We start from the raw sequence: 22,177 nt of genomic DNA on the forward strand, positions 1-22,177 counted from the left end.
CAGGTCTCATCCTGTGTCCAATAAAATCAATGGCCAAACTCCCTTTGACTTCACTGGTAGTAAGATCAGGCACCGAGACCAAACTTAAACCTGGTCTATACACAAAAGTTGTATCATTTTATCCATATCAGTATAGTTAAAGTGACACAACCCGGCTTGTAAGGGAACAGTTATATCGGTACAAATGTGCTTATAGTAGTATAGTATGCAGTGTTTTTGTAGCCGTGTTGGTCCCAGGATATTAGAGAGACAAGGTGGGTGAGGTAATATCATTTATTGGACCAACTTCTGTGGGTGGGAGAGACAAGTTTTTGAGCTCTTCAGTGTAGGTTATTTCTATGTAGGAAGGGGACTAAACTATACTGTATCTAAACTAGGGGTTGTTCCAGTATAATTATATTCTTAAAAATCACACACACACACGAACCAACATAACTGTATGTAGATGAGCACAATCTCTATCCAGCCAGTTGAAAGCTGTGGTCTTGTGTCTTGTTCAGAGGCAGACACATGCGGACGAACGCAGCACTTCACAGTCAGGGTTGGGGCGTGGATGTAACTTTGTATTGCTGCCCCAGACCAATCTCAGGCTTTGCATCCAAATGCAGTTACTGATTCACTAGTCCAGGGGTAGGCAACCTATGGCACGCGTGCCGAGCTGATTTTCAGTGGCACTCACACTGCCCGAGTCCTGGCCACCAGCCTGGGGGGCTCTGCATTTTAATTTAATTTTAAATGAAGCTTCTTAAACATTGTAAAAACCTTATTTACTTTACATACAATAATATAGACTTATAGAAAGAGACCTTCTAAAAACGTTAAAATGTATTACTGGCACGCGAAACCTTAAATCAGAGTGAATAAATGAAGACTCGGCACACCACTTCTGAAAGGTTGCCGACCCCTGCACTAGTCCTTTCCCAGAATCGCTTACCCTTTGTTCCAGTTTCTTAACGTGACCACAGTGTTTCTATCTCCCACAGGCTTGCAGCCAGTTTACTGGAGCAGGGATGATGTGGCCCAGTGGCTCAAGTGGGCAGAGAAGGAGTTTTCTCTGAGGCCGATTGACAGCAACACTTTTGAGATGAATGGCAAAGCACTCCTGCTCCTGACCAAAGAGGACTTTCGATACAGGTCTCCTCATTCAGGTGAGGTTTATCTACACCGGGAAGGATGGAGCCACACAGGGTGCAGGAAAGAGACGGAAGCAGAGACAGACTCTGGGAAGGAAGGGAGGGAGGAAGAGAGCCATGAAAGGTGGGTTGCAGAGACAAGAAAAGACACCCATAGTTGTTGGGGTGGGAAGGGAAAGACAAGGAGAGCTATGCAAATTAGGCCAGGGAAGAGTGAAACATCCAGTAAAATAAGAAAGGGTGAGGGAGAGAGAGATCCAAACACCCTTGAACTTTGAGAGAGTTTAGATCCCAATCCAAACTGAGAGTGCCTGGCCCATCTCTAGTTAAAACCCTCTGCAAAACCCAGAGAGAGACTGCCTGGCAGCAGTTTAGAACATCCAGCTCTGTCCTTTAAAGGCTTATCATTTCACAGACCCAACTAGAGAAGGGAGTTAATCAACTGCTCCAGCCACTTAAGAAGCCTGCATTAGCATTCTGCCTCACAGTTGACTCAGCTGATTGTGCTGCTAAAAGCTTCAGCAAAACTCATCCCTGGGGACCTTTCCTCTCTTTTACAGCTCCCGTGGGCTTCCCATTACTCTGCCCATATTCTCTCACATGCTGGAGTCCAGCCCCAGGCAAAGCACAGGCAGGTGTGTGACTCAATCCGCCTGTTGCCAAATAATTTAGTTATGTACTCACACAGAAGATTTAGAAACATGTGTGTGTCACCTGCCTGTATTTATATTCCCTGCAGTCTGTCGCCTTCAGCATTACAATCACACTGAACCTCCTTCCTCTCCTGTGTCAGGGCTGTTTAACTAAATTTGAATGAATGGTTCTAAATAAAAGTTATTAGCTTTCTTTTTATGACCATATAGGGTACCCCTGCTAAATAAAAAGGCTTGTAATTCAATCAGCTACCAGAAATGATCATACAGCTTGAACTGAGTGTCTGGAAAATAGCTGCTATCAGAGTTCCAATGTGAAGACACAGGAATACAGATCGTGTTGCACTAACCAATCAAAATGTGGAGTAGTTCTGAAAGACACTAACCTTGTGACTCCCCGAAGGCACCTCCCTCTACTAGCATCCTCTTATAGGATCTGGCCCATCCTTTTTTCATATAGGCCCCGATTCAACAAAGCACTTGAATATGTGCTTAAGTCCCATTGACTGCTTAAGAAATAAATAAATAACCTTGGGCAGGACAACTTTTCTGGTGTTTTGTATGTAGCACCCACTATGCTGCATGTGACTGGCCTTCCCTTATCCCCAGCACCAGCTGTCTAGGAGAGACACCTCTCTTGTCCCTGCATGTACTGTTACTGCACTTGACGTCAACTGGATTTAAGCATCTGCGGGCTGGGGACTGAGCATTCACGGAGGAGAATCCTTGGCTCTAGAATTTATTTCCTCACTGTGAATGGAGCTCATACTTTGCTGAATGTGAGGCATGATTTTACTGACTACTGATCTGTGAACTCAATTTAAAATTTTATTCTAATTTTTTTATGGTAGCTGTTGACAAACTTTTGAGAAAACATTCCATTCAGGCCTGCTAAATCTATGCCACATACAGCAATAACAGGCACAGAGGTTGCCCTTAAAACTTTTAGATGACTATAGATCACTAAATAACATCATCTCGTATTTGAAGTATTTCCCAGATATCCCTGTATTTGAAGTATAAGGAAATGAATAATGCCATTTCTGCCCTAATGTTATTAAGTTAGCTAAGGGCTTCCATACACTCAAAAGTTACACCACTTTAACTGTACTGGCAGGGGCATTTCAGTGAGGGTTGTGATTATTATTATTATTTTTAACCAAAACAGTTATACCATTATAACCCATTGTGTAGATACAGTTATAGCAGTATAAATGTGCTTATACCAGTATAACTTATTCCCCTTCCCTAATGGGAATAGCTATACCAGGATAAACACCATTATACCAATATAACCAATATATCCACACAAGGGCTTGTACTGTTTTGTAGGAAATCACATCCCTCATGAAATCCTTATATTGGTCTAAAAGCTGTGTGTAGACTTGGCCTAAAACAAAGGTGGGCAGTTTTTAAGGATGACCACCATATTCTCCTGGAGTGATCTGGCACAATTTATGTGTGTGTCTCTATCTTGCTCTGTAAAATACAAATTACGTGGTAAAATCCCTCTCTGGTCTCTCATTATGTATTAAATACGAGGCTTCATTTTTAATTAATTTTTCAGGCATTACAGACTCTTTTAAAAGTGCCCCAAAGTCACCCCTGACATAGTAAAGGCAGCCAAGACAGAGAAATAGAGCAAAAAGTCAGACTATGGAAATGAGGATGACTTAGGCTGAAATAGCTAGGAAATAAACAAAAAAGGTTTAGTATCTTTGACCGACTGGTAGAACCTTGGAGGTTTACAGCGGCAAGTGCTGAATATGAAATGGATTTACAGGTGTTACAGAAATAAGAAAAATAACAGTAATAGAAAATCCAAGGTCTCCTAAATGCCACTTTAATTAAGACAGTTAAAGGACCTATGAAAATTAGTTAATATTTCAGGCAAAGTACCATTGTTGAATATTGTTCACTCCTGCATGTGGGGGCAGGAGATAGGCAAAGGGCTGCATGTGGTATTATTAAGATTAATCACACACACTCTGGGGCACTTAGAATCACCTGCATTTTGTGCTTTGGTTAACTCTTTCTACTTAACTGCTTCCTTGTCGCCAGCTTTAAAAGGCAAAAAGCACCTCCACTGTTGGTTGGAGGTACAGTTGGAGGCGGGAGGTCACTGAAAGGTGAAATATTCTCACAATAAATAAATCACCACATAAACAATCAGTCTTCTGGCAACTGCAATGTGTGTTCCTTTGAGGCCACCATATTGTTACCTGCAAACTCTAGCAGTGCTGGAAGTTATTCCCATGCTGTGCTGTTGGAATGGGAACAAGACTCCTGAAGCACTGCTAATAAATGAGCACTAGCTCTGAGGTAGCTTTGTGTGAGTCTGTACTGACACCCAGGGCCAGCGCTTCCACTAGGCGATCCTAGGCGGTCGCCTAGGGCAGCAGGATTTGGGGGGCGGCATTTTGCCACCCTCAGCGGAAATTCAGCGGCGGGGGGTCCTTTTGCTCCAGGTCTTTGGCGGAAATTCGGCAGCAGGTCCTTCACTCGCTCTGGGACCCGCCGCCGAAGTGCCCCGAAGACGCAGAGTGGAAGGACCCCCGCCGTCAAATGCTCAGAGGAGGAGCGCTGCCGCCTAGGGCGGCAAAAACCCTGGCGCTGCTCCTGCTGACACCCACAAGACAATTGGAGTTAGGTGCCTCGCTACCTTTGCGGATCTGGGCCTGACTGACCTGCTAAATTTACTGTGGGGAGAATTTATCAACATTCTATTAGATTTCCATAGAATGTCATAATGACACAGGAACATCACTGCCACAACACACATACCGGTGTGGAGGAGCATCAGTGATGTTTTTTTAATGGAATGTATATCTTCTCCAGCATAAAACCTCATTATACAGTAAAACTTAAGGGAGGAAGTGTTGACTAATGGTTAAAGCAGAAGGCTCAGAGCCAGGAGATCTGGGTGCTGATTGTCATTCTACCATGAACCTGCTGTATAAGTTTTGCCTGGATGACTTAAACATTCTATGCCCTTGTTTGCCCATCTGCAAAACTGGGACATAATTAAGTCTCACACCTCCTCTTAGTAAACTAATGTTTGTAAAGTGCTTTGAGATCCTCAGATGGGAGGTGATGTGGAAGTACAAAATCTATCCACTAGCCTATTAAGTGCAACTGGACTGAGGTTTATATTGCTCCCCCCACTTTTCATTACTGTTGCCTCTGCGTGACATGCACAACTTTTGGACTGCCAAGAAGGAGTCTTACTCAGGAGTGAGAAAGATGCGAGTTCTTCTTGCAGGTACTTTTGGATCTGAAAATGGCACCAGGAGCTTAGAATTCATGCATCCAGTGGCCAAATGAGTCTTCTCCAAGAGTCTGTAACTTTTCATTTCCTTTAGCTGCCTGTTTGTCTTTCAGGTGACGTGCTGTATGAACTCCTTCAGCATATCCTGAAGCAAAGGAAAGCTCGCATGCTATTTTCACCTTTCTTCCACCCTGGGAACTCTATCCATGCTCAGCCAGAGGTCATATTACACCAGAACCACGATGAAGGTAATAATGTCTCTTTTATTACTGGAGGTGTCATTATGTCAGCAGTTTGGATGAGACCATCAGGAGGTTTTTTCTTACTCTAAACCAATAAAAATTTCATTTTAAAACAATCTCTCTCCCTTCAGAAGTAGAACAGTCCTTTAGTTGTTAGAATGTCAAGCTGATCCACCAAGCCATTTGGTTGCAAATTCTTAGTGCTTTATAATATTTTAGTCTTTTGCTGGTGTAAATCTCCATTTATTTTCCGCTATTTTGTCCTGCTTCAAAGCCTGTTTAAAAATATACTAGGTGGGGATAACTTTTCTGGAGCTTATATGTAGAACCCACTCTGTTGCACAGAACTTTCCTTTCCCTAGTTTTATGGGAAAGAAAACTCCCTTCCCACCTTATGTACTCTTACTGCACTTGTGATTGGCTGGCTGAAATTGGGGACTGGAGACTTTGACTTTGGAATTCATTTCCTCTGGTGGTTCTAGAGACTTTTAACATGTATGGCATGGTGCCAGGCCCATTTTTTTGCTCAAGTTTTGCCTTAATTGTAAGAGTGGTAATTATTTTGTTTTCAGGGAAAGGCTGTTCTTCTTTATATGTGTGTGTGTGTATGTGTGTGTGTGTGTGTGTGTGTGTGTTTCTCTTTCAAATATTGCACCTGCGCCATGTGTTTTTGTAATTAAGCACATTTTATAAATTAACAAATAAATAACTATCCTGAACATTACATCTTAGACAGTGGCAGGACCAAAGAGGCCTGTCATGAGCACTAATGGCTTTCTTTTATTGGAAAATCCTAACTTCTGAGATTGAACTGAAATTTCAACACATTGTCACTGTGATCAACACTAGATGGATAAGATAGACACATACATAGTTGGGGAGATGAAAGAAACATTTGTAGAACTGTTGCTTAAATTTAGTTTGTTTTACTATTGTGATAAAATCTGGAGGCAATATAGACAAATTCACCAGTCTGTTTGCAGATATCTCCCCACAATGCATAACAAGTGGTGCTTTTTTGAATGGATTTGCTTTTATGGCATGGCAGATATTGGGCACTTTTACTCTTTATTAGAGCTGGTCAGAAAATGTTTGGACTTTTTTATGATATTTTTTCAGATTTGCGGTTTTTGTTTTTCTGACAAAAATTATTTTTTTGGAAGAAAACACTTTCCAGGAAAATTTGTGTTTAATTGAAAACCCAATTTTCCATCCCAAAAAAGTTTTGACAGAAAACTTTCAACTAGCCGTTCTTGGTATCTCCCATCCTTAATCACAAATAAAAAACAGTTTGGATTTCACCCTAGTCCCCGCTCATCCTAGAAGTGCACAATTTTGCAAAATTCAGATGAGGTATGATGCAGGACAGGATTAAGGGGCATTGGCAGAGCTCTGTGGGGAGCCTAGGACCGGCATAACAGGAGGCACTGCAGGGCAGGGCTGAAGGGCATTGGCAAAGCTGCATGAGAATGTCAGGACTAGAATAACAAGGAGGTGATGCAAGTCAGGAGTAGGTTGCACTGGCAGAGCTGAGTGAAGGAAATTTACAGAGTTCCTGCCCAGTATACCTGGCTTTAGGCAGAGGCTGTTATTAATTTCTCACTTTCACGAGTCCTGTAATCACACACAAGGGTTTGTTGGTTTTTTAATGGAAAACTGGGAATGGGCCAGGTGAACCCTTTGTGAAATGTGTGTGATGAAGAACATACTGGGAAAATTCCAGGGTTTGAACATTTTGTACTTTAGTACTCAGTTCCTTTGGGCAAAATCTCTTAGGCTGGGGTAGCTAAGTCACAGGTGTAAGAAGAGTATAGTTACGATTTTAAGCCTATCCAGTGATTTAAAGGCTATAGATTTAATGATCTAGTAGAATGGTTTCCACACCAAGTGTCCCTTACTGCACACAACTCTGTCATCAATAGGATCACTTTTCCACTTGATCACTGTACATAATTTCCATTAACAGTAAGGGCCAACTCTCATTGATTTCTATGGAAGCCTCAGCATCTACAAGATTTCTACCCAAAGTGCCTCAGCATCTACAAGAAAACTAACGATCTTTATATGCCCAGTATCAGCCAGGTTCTAATAGAAACACTAATAGCCCCTTACAGCTGCCTAAACATCCCAGACTAGCAAAAGAAGGGAATGGTAGATCAGAATGACGATCCTGAGCTAGGTTTCAGAGTAGCAGCCGTGTTAGTCTGTATCCGCAAAAAGAACAGGAGTACTTGTGGCACCTTAGAGACTAACAAATTTATTAGAGCATAAGCTTTCGTGGACTACAGCCCACCTGGTTTCAATCCTGAGCTACAGAAGGTTTCACAGTGTTGTTTGACTAGGCGTTCGCTTGCATCACTTGCTAAACCAAATCTGATTGCTTCCTTTAAGTCCCCTCTCTTAAGGCGATTTGTAGCCCTATTTTACTTGGTCCTTAGAGCACTCAGTGCTGTGACGCTGGTTCTTTTCTTCATACTCATTCCCAACCACTACAATTAGCTTCATTTTATTATTTTTATTTTGCTACATATAGAATGATACAAATGTTTTAATTATGGACTCCCAGCCACATACTCTGGGCAGTGAGAGAAGCTCTTTATGCCAAGCATTCACAGGCAGGTGATGAGTGCGTCTTGCGTACTTTTGACTCTTTTGCTGTGCCCCCTTCGTTGTTGCTGCGTGAGGAACTTGCCCAGCTAAATGTTTGCTGCCTTCCTGAATCTACTTTTTTTTTTTTTTTTTTTTTTTTTTTTTCTGTGCTGTGTTCTCTATTGGGTATTCACCCCAGCTTAACTCACAATGACCAGTGGAGAGGGGCCAGTAGGTTCCTTGGCATGTGACCTTCCTCAAGCTTGATTTTCTTTAAGGCTAGTTTCACAGATATCAAATTGATTTTTGTATCCCTCCCTGATGAGGTCTCTCTCATTCTCTTTCCCTCTGCAATCTCCCTCTCCGTTTAACTCTCCACCTGAGGCTGGAGTTGCTCCTAAGGATCATCATCATTTTAACGTCTGTTTTGAAACCAATCCATCCAAAATCAATGGTGGCCAAGAGTTGCTACAGCCTCATGGCTCTTCACAGCCTATGCAAAGTGAGTTTAACGGTCAGTTCCCAGTTTGTTCCGTTCCCAGTGTGCAGTCGTTCACATCTCTTACAAAAACGCCACCACAACTGCCATTGGTTTGGAACCCCCTGTTGGCAGTCTTTTGTGGAGATATTAAGGGCCAAATGAGCCACGGAGACTGAATTAGCCCCTCATCTCTAGTGGTCCCTCTGAATCAGCATTGAATGACTTGGGATGCTGTGGAGGAAGCTTTCACTGTTGTTGCCTGCACTTGTTCTGTAGCTAAACAGATGGCTTCAGTCACCAGGACTGTCAGTCCAGCAACTTTCCACCCACCCATCCCTACAGGGATCAGATAGGCCAGCAGCTTTCCACAACATCCAGTTCACTTTTAAAAAGCTACATGGAAAGGATGGTCTGAGGGTGTATTCCAACACAGGCAGATGTGTTCACATGTTCATTCTGGCACGAGCTGGTGCAGTGCATGCACAGGGATGTTTAATTTATCAGGGCCAGATTCTGATTCCCTTACACACAGTGAGAAGGACCTTACCGCATTTGGTTTCATTCATTACAGTGGAAGTGCTCACAGAGTAAAGTGCCTTATTCAGTAAGGGCAGCCGGATCTGACCATCAGTGTGTTTTAACTGTGTCAGTTTCCAAATTAAGAGGATGATGAAGGGAATTTGATGTCAAAGTGAGCCCTTTTCTGGTCCTGCTAGGTTTGATAGAGGAGTTGAGAGGGAGTCCTCTGAGATCCATTGCCCTTCACTAAAGGATCCTTATTGCAGCATCCCGTCCCCTGGCGAAGGAGGGGGATGAAGGTGCCCCTCTCTGGAGCCCATCAATGTTGCATAATGTTTCCACCAGAGGTTTCAGTAGAGAGCAACAGAGGCATTCCTTCCTGCTCCTGGGCTGAGTTCAGTCCCGCTCCAGCTCAGTACACAGACTCAGTTCCCATACAGAAGCACGGCACTGCTACTAGACATCAGGATGAACTCAATGCAATGTCCCTGGTTGCTCTCTCATTTCTCAAGCTTCTTTGCTCATCTAGCCCAAGAATGAGCATAATGCATTTGAATGAATATGTGGCGGTTTAATTGGGCAGCCCGTAGAAAACAGGGCACTGTATATGACATGGGCCAGGTATGGGGGAAGCAGTCGTAACTAAATGGGTTTTCCTTCGGTTGTGGTTAATGGATGTTAGGTCCCATCTATGCTCACTGAACATTCTTCCTTAAGCACAGTTTAAACTGAAGTCACTAGGCAGGATCATAGACCAGGCCATGGTTTTTGAACAATGTTTGAGCAATGTAGCAATGTGGGCCTTTCCATATCAATTGGCCAAACTCAAAACCATCTCTGGCCACAATGTACTTTAAACCCATTTTGAAGCCCCATTATTAAACTTTGTTTTTCATCCAGTGCAGTCAGAGCATAGCCTAGATCTGTAAGTTTCATTTCCTCCTGCCATTTCATTGTTCCTAACCTAACTAGCTACACAAATACATTTTTCTTGTTTATGACCTCAGGTGTGTGAATCATAAATAAACTCCAGGCAGGCATAGCTTCTTCCTAGGCCTTCACAAGGAAACTGCTGGCTGCTGGCAAATCATGTAGGTGCCCATTTGGGGGGGCAGAGGAGTCAGTTTAAGGTCACTGAGCCAGTGCTGACTGGAATTTCATCTTCCCAGCAATAGAGCATTGTATGTTAAGGCTTTTGCATGGGTCGGTGCTGATCCCTCTACTGCAGCTTGTATGGATTCCAGGGTAGGCAAGGAGCCCATATATTCCTTTCTGCCTGAATAGAAGCTTCAAAGGGCAGTTCTCCCTTGACAGGAGGAGAGAGCAAGGAGAACAAGCCTTCTTAAAGGAGCAGAGTGGATGAGTGAACAAATAAGACAGTCACATTTACCTGTTTTGATTGTTGACATGTGCCTAACAGTTTCCTGCTCTTATCGCCTGAGGCTATTGGCAAACAGGGCTGAAATTTGAGCTTTGTTTTTCTAGATAAAAAATGGTTAGCCTTTGCTCTCTGTTGTATGCAGGGCTGTTATAGCCATGTTGGTCCCAGGATATTAGAGAGACAGGGTGGGTGAGGTAATATCTTTTATTGGACCAACTTCTGTTGGTGAGAGAGACAAGCTCTGTGTAAGCTTGAAAGCTCACCGACAGAAGCTGGTCCAGTAAAAGATATTACTTCACCCACCTTGTTTGCTCTTTGTAGCTTTCTACTCAGAAAACTATGGCCTTCATCAGCCAAAATCAGTTTATTTTATGTTAATTGAAGCAAATGTTTTGGTTTGTGGATGTTAACAACCCTTTCGGATGGTATTCTAAATCCATGCTTTCTGAGCTCTCCTTTATTTTAAGGAAAAACAACGAGGAGTCCTTTTGGCACCTTAGAGACTAACAAATTTATTTGGGCATAAGCTTTCATGGGCTAGAACCCACTTCATCAGATGCATGTACCTTTAATTTTAAGGGACGCTGCTAGTGTCAAAAGGTCCACCCAAACTGTTTTTTCCAGCATCAGATGCTCTAAAAGTTTTCATCTGGAATGATCCTACAAGAGAAAAATCTTGGTGGAGACACTTCTAGAGGGTTTATAGGTGGTGATCGGGTGAAATTTAGGCTATCAGTCAAAACTTCCTGCCAGTGAAGCATTAGGCTGTGATATTCACAAGGTGATCTAACAGGGTTTTTTTTTTTTTTTCCATCTCTGATTTCTACAACTCTATGACTAATGTATCCAGTACTCGTCCCATGTCTTGAGCCACTCTGCTGCTGGCTCTGGGCTTCAATTTTAAGTTACAGGGCCTGCAGGCAGAGTAACATGAAAGACAAAACATGTATCCAGGTCTTTGTAACATATGCACAGAAACAAAGCTGTTAGGCCTAACAAAGACACGTCCCCCATTAAGCTGCCATGTATGAAGTTTCTCTTGCCACCCTCTCTGATTTCCTACTATTAATGGAGTGCTTCCCACCTACGTGGCTTTGACGCTCACACTATTAAATTACTGTAGGAAAGCCAGGTTATGTTGGCTTAGGACAAATTTATGTTCAGTTTTGAAGGTAGCACAAAGGGAAATGAATAATAATAATAACTTGTACTTATATAACACCTTTCATCAAGGGATCTTAAAATGCTTTGCAAACAATAACTGTAATTCTTTTTAAAGGTGAGGATACTGAGGTTCTGGGAGAACAGATCACTTGTCCAAGGTCACACAGGAAACTCGTTGGAGAGTTAGTACTAGAACGGAGATGTCCTAACCACTAGTTTCCTACTCTCATAGACAACACTCCCTCCCTCTCAGATATAATGAAGACTATGTTAAAATGTGTCAATGAGTTTTTTGTAGATTCATAGAGGTGTGGTCCAGAACACACTACATCTAGTATGACCTCCTGTATATCACAGGCCATTAAATTTCACTCAGGGGGAACCCAATAACTTGTGCTAGAGCATATTTTCCAGAAACGCACTGAATCTTGAGTTAGGTCCTGTGGTTCTGTCACATTCATCATGATCTATGTTTTTCACCTTTTCTCCCCAGACAACTTTGTCCAGAGACCTTCAAGACCATCAGCAGAAACAGTCCATCACAACCCCCCAACCATTGAACTGTTGCATCGTTCTAGATCGCCTATCACCACCAATCATCGACCGTCACCAGACCCCGAGCAGCGGTCGCTGAAGTCCCCATTGGACAACACTATCCGCCGCCTCTCCCCAGCTGATAGGGTCCCAGGGACAAGGCATCACCAAGAGAACAACCATCAAGAGCCCTACCCTCTCTCAGTGTCTCCTATAGAAAACAACCACTGCCCGCCTCCTCCTGAAGTACTACAGAAGCCTTCCAGCCCCCGCCAAGAGAACACCAGGGTCATCCAGCTGATGCCCAGCCCCATCATGCACCCTTTGATACTGAACCCCAGGCATTCTGTAGAATTCAAACCATCACGGTTGTCTGAGGATGGGCTACACAGGGAGGTAAAGCCTATCAATTTGTCCCACCGGGAAGAGTTAGCATACATGAACCACATCATGGTGTCCGTCTCCCCTCCTGAGGAGCATGCAATGCCAATTGGAAGAATAGCAGGTAAGCAATATTCTCTAGCCCATGGTCTTCATTCAGAGTCTGCCACGCACTAATCTAATGAACCATGTAATATCATTAGGAAGGACCTTTTGAGCTTCCTTTGGGCTTTTATAATCTTACAAAAGGGTACAAGCATCTTGTAAGCCTCACAACTTCCATTGCAGAGGCTGGTAAGTATTACTGAAACCAATTATACAGGTAGGTAAGCAGAGGTGCAGAGTCACTTGCTCAAGATCACATAGCAAGTAATCAGTGGCAGAACTAGGATTAGAATGCTGGAGTCCTGTCTCCTAGTCCCCAGCTCTATCCACTCCCAATTAGTTTTAAAATAAAACTCTTTGAAATAGAGCTTGCCCTAATGGAGTAGTTAATGGGCCTCTGAATGGTGAGAAACAAATGTTCTAAAATGGTCCAGGGAGGGGAAAGCCCCATCAACAGTGCAGCAAAGTTGGAATGTCTGAAATAAAAAGTTTTATGATAATGTTAATGACCCGTTCTGCAGTTTCCACAAGTCAATTAATGACTGGATAGCACTTTAAAAGCCTTTGTCTTTATCTCAGACCCTTAATTCCTTTTGCCAGACATTTACTGACCAGTAAAAACCTCAAAATGGCTCATAATTACTGACATAATGCCTTCACTGTGGGGGAGGTGGGTAAGGGAGGAACATTCATCTCCAAATTCTACAATTGCCACTGCTCTATTATCTGACCAAAAGGAACAGTTGGCAACCTGTGTGACACTTAACCCACTGTCCTTCTTTACAGATTCAAATTTACCTCCATCCCACACAAACCTCAGACATTGTCTCACTTTTGTTATCGTAAATAATTGACATCACATCTGCTGAATCAGGAAACTGAGGTTACAGAAAATGTTTTTTGTGCGTAAAAGAGAACTGTAAATAGATCAAGGTGGGGGGAAATCCAACCGCTTTAGAAATATATGCTGAATGCCCCAAATAACCAAGTGAAGAGGACATTCCACACGTTTATGCTAACATAAAACTTACTTCAGAAAATAAATGTCAGGTTTGCAATGTCTAGGCCCAGTGAGGGGCACAGGCTTGTATTTGGTATCAAACCTCCGAGTTGTCCCTCATTTTAAGGCCTCACTGAGTCCCAAAATTCCTTGCAACAGATTTGGGAGCCTCTTCACTTTTATTGTTAATAATTACATCAGAAACAAGGAATCATTGATTAATGAATTTTAAGGTCAAAAGGTATGATTATGATCATCTAACCTAGTACATAACGTAGAGCATAGACCCTCACCCTGTTGAAAGAGAAGTTGTAGAATCATTTACATTCCAAGAATGAATCCCACCGTATTTTAAGTTTCCTGTCTGAATGACTTTCTTATATCTCTTCTTTTGGGTGTCATCATACATTCTGTCTCACATTTGGCCTGTAGCAGGTTGACAGGTACGCTTGGTGTAATGTCAGAGCAGGCACTCTGCTGGTGACATTGTCTTAGCACTCTACCTTCCTGGAGACTTCAGGCTGTGCAATGGGGTGAGGGAAATCTTAAGATTTGGGTTGGGTTTGTTTGTTTGAATAGTGTGCATTCTCTAAAATAGTTTTTAAGTTCTAAAATAAGATATAGTAAAACTTTGGAAAACTCTGTAATGTTTTAAAATAAAACAAAATTCCCTGTACTAACGTCAGCCAGCTATGGTCTCGTATAGGTTCTGTGATGGGTGTGATATCCCCAAAAGAAAGCATGCTGGGCATTGCAACAAGTGTCAGCACTGGTGTTGTGTACTTTGCTCTTTACCCAACAAACATAATGTAAAGGAACTACCTAGGTGCAATGGGGTCAAAATAACCATGTTTTTGATTATATACAACATGCAAGGCCCTAGCTATGTATATACTGTGATGCTCTGGCAAATTTGGATAGTTTCTGAAACACAGGGAGGGCCACTACAGGCTCACAAACTCTTTACAGTGGATACTTCTGAATTCCTGTTCACTACAGCCAGATACTACCCAGTGCAAAAGCACAAATGGCCTAAGGTTATACCTATGGAAGTAAATTTCACTATTAACTTCAATGAGAGCATCACTGGGCCCCTAATAGAAAATGTTCTGGTAATAATGTGTTCCTTCTACCTGTCTGGAGTACTTGGCATAAAGTCATTTAATTTTTTACACAATCTGTTTCTATGTCAAGATTAACCCTTTACGTCAAGATTAACCCCTTATCAGTTTGAGTTTCCCTCTCTTCATAATACTACCAGTGTCAGGTTAGGTGCTTGGTATGTTGAGAGATATGCTGCTTTGACTTAACAAAAGAACTTTGAGAATTATAATAATAATATCATCTAACTTTTATATGGCACTTTTCTTCACTAGATTGCAAAGCACTTTACAGAGGAAGTCGATATCTACTCGATTCTATATAGGTTTTTTACTACACTCATCACCATAGTACCTGAGCATCTTTCTACAGATGGGGAAACTGAGGCAAAGATAGGAGAAATGACTTACCCAAGACCACCCAGCAGGCTTAGTGGCAGAGCTGGGAATAGAACCCTGAGTCCCAGTGCAGTGCCCTATCCACTAGGCCACAATGCCTTCCCAGTATATATTCCCCAAAGCAACACCGAGGAATTCCAGAAAGCCATCCTAAATCCTTAGTGTTATGAGTAGGTTAGTGAACAAAGGAGGGTCTTCTCAACTATTCACAAATAGATAAGGGCCTTACTACTGCATAACAGGAAAAAAGGGCAAACAGCTTCAGAAGGGGTAGAGTTGACCCATGGTGACTATCTAGGCAAATATGGCATTTTTGCATGAAGAAATTGATTTTGCAGGTGATCGTTGTGTCCCTGTATGCGCAGGAAGAATCCATTACCCCTGTGTGTAGGTGCTAGTGCATAAAAAATGTCTGTGCAACTGTGAGCATGCTCTGTGCCCACAAGTAGAGGCTGGGAGTCTGCAAATGAATCTGTTAAAATAGAGACCGCTCTAAAAAAATGTCATCCCTAAAATAAAAACATATTTAAATTTTAAAATATCAGAGGCCAAATTCTACCCTGGTTTACACCCTCCCACTACCGTGAGTTTGCAAAAGGTGGGAATCAGAGCAGAATTTGGCCCTAAACCCTCCTCATTTAAAATTTAACACCCCCTACCCCCCCAAAAAAGAAAAAAACCTATACACAGTTATTTGTTGCTGAAAAGAAAATGTTGTTTTCCTTTGCCATTATCCACAAACATCCTGTTTTCAGAAACCCAATCAATAGAATGCTGGATAGTCTGTCAGACAAAATAATGACCTCCACCTGCTGGATGATTAATCTGTTTTACAAATTTGTGTAACATCATTTCTCAAAACAGTAATTTGACTGATGATAAAATACTTTCTCTTTTCAGCAACTGTAGGGCCCAACTCTCATCTGCTGCTCTGAAAGGGTAAAGAGTTCTTAAAGTGGGCATATGCTACACTTACACTCCATTTAAGGCCCCATTATGCTACCAAGAGTGTAAAGAGGCCTTAATTTGCAAGAAAATCAGGTCCATCTATCTTCTATTTATGCAAAACATGGGCATATTTCTCACTGTCGCTGGTGTAAATCAGGAATAACTCCACTGAAGTCAATAGAGCCACATAAGTGTATAAATAGTGTGAGATCAGAATCAAACCCTATAGCTGTATCTGTAGTTTTATTTTATTTTTTTACATGTTTCAGTGAGACACGTCAATATTCAATAAACTGTGTAAAATTAATCCTGTGAGTGTATAATAAAAAACAGAGCTTTAAAAGCTCTGGAGTTAATACTTATTCAAATATACTGGGAAGGTATGTTATCAAACGATTTACAGCTAGATTGTGCTTTAAAGGCACTGCCACATGGCATGGGGGATGATCAGGGGGCAGTGTCTTGGCGGGAGCTCCTGCAAGCATTGTGCCTATGGGAGACACAATACCTGTGATGGGAGCCTGGGCCACTGCAGGATAAAATCCTAGCACTCTTGAAGTCAATGGGACTTGTGTTATTAACATCAACACCAAGATTTTATGCCCAGCTGCATGGATTGAGAACTGGTTAAAAGATAGGGAGCAAAGGATAGGAATAAATGGTAGATTTTCAGAATGGAGAGGGGTAACTAGTGGTGTTCCCCAAGGGTTAGTCCTAGGACTAATCCTATTCAACTTATTCATAAAGGATCTGGAGAAAGGGGTAAACAGTGAGGTGGCAAAGTTTGCAGATGATACTAAACTGCTCAAGATAGTTAAGACCAAAGCAGACTGTGAAGAACTTCAAAAAGATCTCACAAAACTAAGTGATTGGGCAACAAAATGGCAAATGAAATTTAATGTGGATAAATGTAAAGTAATGCACATTGGGAAAAATAACCCCAACTATACATACAAATTGATGGGGGATAATTTAGCTACAACTAACCAGGAAAGAAATCTTGGAGTCATTGTGGATAGTTCTCTGAAGACGTCCACGCAGTGTGCAGCGGCAGTCAAAAAAGCAAACAGGATGTTAGGAATCATTCAAAAAGGGATAGAGAATAAGGCGGAGAATATCTTATTGCCCTTATATAAATCCATGGTACGCCCACATCTTGAATACTGCATACAGATGTGGTCTCCTCATCTCAAAAAAGATATACTGGCATTAGAAAAGGTTCAGAGAAGGGCAACTAAAATGATTAGGGGTTTGGAACAGGTCCCATATGAGAAGAGATTAAAGAGGCTAGGACTTTTCAGCTTGGAAAAAAGGAGACTAAGGGGGGATATGATAGAGGTATATAAAATCACGAGTGGTGTGGAGAAAGTGAATAAGGAAAAGTTATTTACTTGTTCCCATAATATAAGAACTAGGGGCCACCAAATGAAATTAATGGGCAGCAGGTTTAAAACAAATAAAAGGAAATTCTTCACACAGCGCACAATCAACCTGTGGAACTCCTTGCCTGAGGAGGTTGTGAAGGCTAGGACTATAACAGGGTTTAAAAGAGAACTAGATAAATTCATGGAGGTTAAGTCCATTAATGGCTATTAGCCAGGATGGGTAAGGAACGGTGTCCGTAGCCTCTGTTTGTCAGAGGGTGGAGATGGATGGCAGCAGAGAGATCACTTGATCGTTACCTGTTAGGTTCACTCCCTCTGGGGCACCTGGCATTGGTCACTGTCAATAGACAGGATACTGGGCTGGATGGACCTTTGGTCTGACCCAGAAAGGCCATTCTCATGTTAACTATTCCAGAATAACTCCCTTGTGTGGACACTGTTCTGGAATGAAAGTGTTTTTATTCTGGAATAATTACTCTGCTTTCTGAATGAAGTAGACAGTCACTGTTATTTTGCAACAGAGTGTCCATGCAGGGAGATATTGCAGAATAATTATGCTGGAATAGCTATTCTACTCAGTTTCCCTGTGAAGACAAGCCCTCAGGCTCTCCATTCAATTATGTACTTAGCTGTCAGATATGATTGCTGCTCCTCCCCTCTCCAGCTCACCTTGCCACTGAGCAAGTGAAAGTGTTAACTTCATTGTGCAAACTGAGATGCTAGACAGTGAACTGTCTTGCAAGCTGTAACTCAGTGATCTTCTTTTCTTTGCAAGAGAGAAATGTTGACAGTTCAAGCTATTCAGATTTGACTCTGCAATCTGTACCCTTATCTACATGAGGGACATTTTTGAAAAACTACTCACAGTTGTAGCAGTGTGGGAGCCTGACTTCACGCAGGGTTTTGGCTGCCAACTCAATTTTCAGCACTCTGTTGATTAGATTTCCTCCCAGCAGGGTTAGACGGCCCAGTACTGAGAATGGTGTCAGCAGCTAGTGTTTACACTAAGACCTTGTCTTCACTGCCAAAAGAGGTGTATTGTTTTTACCTCAGGGGTAATTAACTTTCCTGATTTCAGAGTCTCAGCCGTGTTAGTCTGTATCCGCAAAAAGAACAGGAGTACTTGTTGCACCTTAGAGACTTACTAACAAAATAAATTTGTTAGTCTCTAAGGTGCCACAAGTACTAACTTTCCTGAGCTATCCTGAGGTAAAAACATAGTGAAGACCAGACACTGCAGTTTTACTGTAAGGTAAATTGTGAGGTTAACAGCCTTATGGCCCATCCACAAATTACCTCACCTAAAACTGAAGTGCCTTATCTTCACTTTGTTTTTAACCTCAAGCTACCTCACATGTGTTAGTTACCCTCAAGTAAAAAATACCCCCTTTTTAGCAGTGAAAACAATGCCTAATGTTGCTAACACCACTGCAGCAGAATCACTTTTATCAAGGACGTGGCCTGTGACTCTTTCCCCAACTGTGCCATCCAACGAAAAGATCGTTGGCCTTGTTTAAATACTTGCCATTGAATTATAGACTTAAGAGCCTGATTCTGAGGGCAGGTCTACACTACAAACTTGCACCAATGCAGCTGCGCCACTGTAGCACTTCTGGTAAAGATGCTCTAAGCCGATGGGAGATCTCCTGTCGGCTTAATGGCTATCTCCACGAGAGGCGGTAGCTATGTCAATGGGAGAAGCTCTCCGGGCTTAGCACTGTCTACACAGGGGGTTACGGTCGGATTAACTACGTCACTTAGGGGTGTGGATTTTTCATACCCCTGAGCGACAGTTATACAGAAGTAAGTGTGTCATGTAGACCTGGCCTCATTTACACAGAGGCCCCTTTACACTGTAATTTACACACACTGTAAGGGCTGGTCTACGTTGAGAACTCACATCTGCATAGCTACATCTGCCAGGGATGTGAAAAATCCAAACCCCTGAAAGACAAAGCTATGCAGACCTATTCCCTGGTGTATACAGCACTAGGTTGATAGATGAATTGTTCCATTGACCTAGCTACCACCTCTCAGGGAGGTGGATTACTTACACTGATGGAGAACCTCTCCCGTCGGCATGGTAGCATCTGCACTAAAGGACTACAGAGGCATAGCTGCAGCTATGTCGCTGTAACAGTTTAAGTATAGACATACCCCAAGGCCCCTTTGCACAGCCAGAGTGATGTGAATGAGGCCATAAGGCAAGGTCTGCATGGGAAATTTTTTTCAGTATAACCTAGGGTGTGAATTTCAACTGATATAGTTATATCCGTATATTCCCCGTGTCGACACTCTCATTTCAGTATAAGAGTGTCTTTTTTCAGTTCAGCTTTTGTCACTTGATAAATGAATAGAAATTGCTTGTTGTTTGATTTCACCTGCAGTAGCATCCCGCATCTGGTCAGCCTTTGTCCTATCCCTGTAGTTACAGGGGGCACAGATTAGATTATGGTCCTGTTCTGGTGAGATCGGAAGCCAGAAGCAACAATAGTATTTATTTTTGCATCTTTAGCATCTCTCATTCTACTGTGCTTCAGTGCCTAGGTGTTATGGTGACTTACACTCCACAAATACCATAGCTAGACAGATGGGATAAGTAGATCCCCATTGAAGTCAACTGGGTGCGAAACCCTTCACAGGAGGCGTTCAGTACCTCACAGCGATCTAGCTCCCTAGACTGAACATTGTGCACTCCTGGGCTAGATTCACTTCAGTACCTCAAGCCTTGTCAACAGTTAACAGTCCTGTGTGGACACACTTATTTGATTTAGGCTTTGTCTACACTAGCACTTTTGCTCTCCCACCGACATAGCTACTGCCGCTCATCGGGGGTGGTTGAGTTAAGCCAGCAGGAGAGAAAACTCTGCCCCTGTCATAGAGCAGCTACACAGGAGACCTTACAAAGGCGCAGCTGCAGCAGTACAGCTGTGCCGCTGTAAGGTCCGTAGTGTAGACGTAGCCTTAGGAGTGGCTTAGGTTTAATAAGCTTAAACTAAACTGAAATAAACTTGGTTTAAACCAGAATCAAAATGTTTGCACCAGTTGAACTAAATTGGTTTCAATTCACACCAGTAGTTAAACTGCATGTGGCCAAGGCCTCAAAGCCTTCATGTTGTACCCCTCTGTGTTGGGGGTGTCAGCTGTGCCCCATGACAAGATTAACCCCTGCTGAGAGTCAGGGAGTATTTCTACTGTCATTCTCCGCAGGGGTTCTGCCAGGGGAGGGTATATGTAATTTACTGCATCCGCACTGCATCCTCTCTTCCAGGAGGGACTTCCAGGGGATGAGGTGTATCAGCAGAGCCCTGGCTATGTTCACTCTGTAGAGAGCTCCAGGCTCTCTGGCGGAGCGGGACTGTGAGTGTCTTGTGCTGTTGTGATCCCTCCAGCTGAATTTTCCATGGTTGTGAATCTGCAGGTCAGGTTACTATTGGAGACAACCCAGAGGTAAATAGGGCCCCTAGTGTAAAACACTGGAGCTTTTTGCACTGTACAGTCAAAAGCACGACCATTGTTGGGAGGGTTCTCTTTTAAGTGAAGTTGCCCTCGCTTTCTCACTCATCTGAGATATTTTTAATAATCTTGAAGAGCCTTTGTCCCTTAATCCTTTCCTGTACTACATTTGGCTATTGAGCCACTTTCAGGGTTTCCTGATGTTGAATAAGATTGGGCCATACTGAGCATTTGGGGGAGAACTTCCATTTTGCCCAGGAATATTCCATCAGGTTTGGCTTGAATCCCACTCTTTCTTCGTCCCTGCCCTCTTTTCCCGTGAGAACAGTTGACAAAAAGCCATGAGAGCTCTGAGGGAGATTTCTTTAGGGACTAAGTTAAAATGAGTGTTTTAGCGGGGGAGGAAACAACACCTGACATCTATACTGGAAATACCTGTTTGGTGTGGGGCACTATGCCTTGTATGAAGTGCTTTGCCTTCAGTGTGCTTGTTAGGATGTGAATTCCTTTGTTGCAGCAAGACAAACAACAGAGAGCAGAGCAGCAGTTGCATTTCTGCTGTTGGTTTCATCTTCGATGCCTCGTGGGTGTGAGTTTCAGTTACCCCGTTTCCCAGTTCCTGGCACGCTTCTTACACAGGCTGATTTTGAGCTCCCTGCCATCTTTCCACAAACACAATGCAAAGGCCAAACGCCTTTGAGCCTCCCACCCCCACGTTCCCATTCCCAGCCAGATGAGCCCAGACTTCCTCTTCTCTGTTCCCTGCCCAGCCCTACCCTCATGACTGCACGCAGCACAGTTCCAGATTCTAGTCTCTCTCCTGAGTTTGTCACCCTTGTATCTGGGTGCAAGACAAAAGCCATGTAAGGCCTGTTGTATTGTAAAATCTGGCAACCTTCTCCTCAGCTTTGATTTTACTGAACTGCAGAAATAGTAGTCTGTCAAGCCTGTGTACACTTTTTCTCTCTCACACACATACGCTCTCTCTCTTCTGTAGAGAGGGTGAGAAAGGTTTCTTGATTCCTTGTTGACTTCCCTCGTCCCCAAATAATTATTTTATACCCTGAGGTATGAGATTAGATTACTTTTATTATTTTTGCTGACATCGCAACAGATGGTTTTTAATGGTCACGAAATTAGACGGCCCTTTTGAAAATCCAGTCTCAGTATTTGTCTGAATGTAGCAGTAAACCCCACAGTAGAATTTCCCTTTTTGTTCTAAAAGTTTCTGTAACTGGGTTGAGCAACAACCATGCATTAGCCTTGGTTGTGGACAGAGGTTTGTGTGTGGATGTAAACTGGAAACAAATGTGCTTGCCCACAAGCTATCATTTTGTTAGAGAAATGGTGGACATCTGGGGGAGATCCTGAGCTGGTATAAATTATCGTAGCTCCATTTAAGTAAAAAAAAAAATAGATTATGCCAGAGAAACTTTGGA

At 42.7% G+C, this 22,177-nt stretch overlaps 1 protein-coding gene across 4 annotated transcripts in view; it reads left to right on the plus strand.

The window, feature by feature from the left end:
• The window catches only part of ETV6 (ETS variant transcription factor 6), a 167,046-nt gene that overhangs the window by 133,041 nt on the left and 11,828 nt on the right, over window positions 1-22,177 (plus strand). For all 4 annotated transcript variants that reach the window (XM_054038605.1, XM_054038613.1, XM_054038620.1 and 1 more), the window contains 3 exons: window positions 984-1,148; window positions 5,168-5,302; window positions 11,924-12,469. In XM_054038605.1, coding sequence (XP_053894580.1) covers window positions 984-1,148; window positions 5,168-5,302; window positions 11,924-12,469 — 846 coding nt within the window. The remainder of the gene's footprint in view (window positions 1-983; window positions 1,149-5,167; window positions 5,303-11,923; window positions 12,470-22,177) is intronic.

This window comes from Malaclemys terrapin, chromosome 1 (assembly GCF_027887155.1).
Source record: "Malaclemys terrapin pileata isolate rMalTer1 chromosome 1, rMalTer1.hap1, whole genome shotgun sequence".
Taxonomy (NCBI): Eukaryota; Metazoa; Chordata; order Testudines; family Emydidae; genus Malaclemys; species Malaclemys terrapin.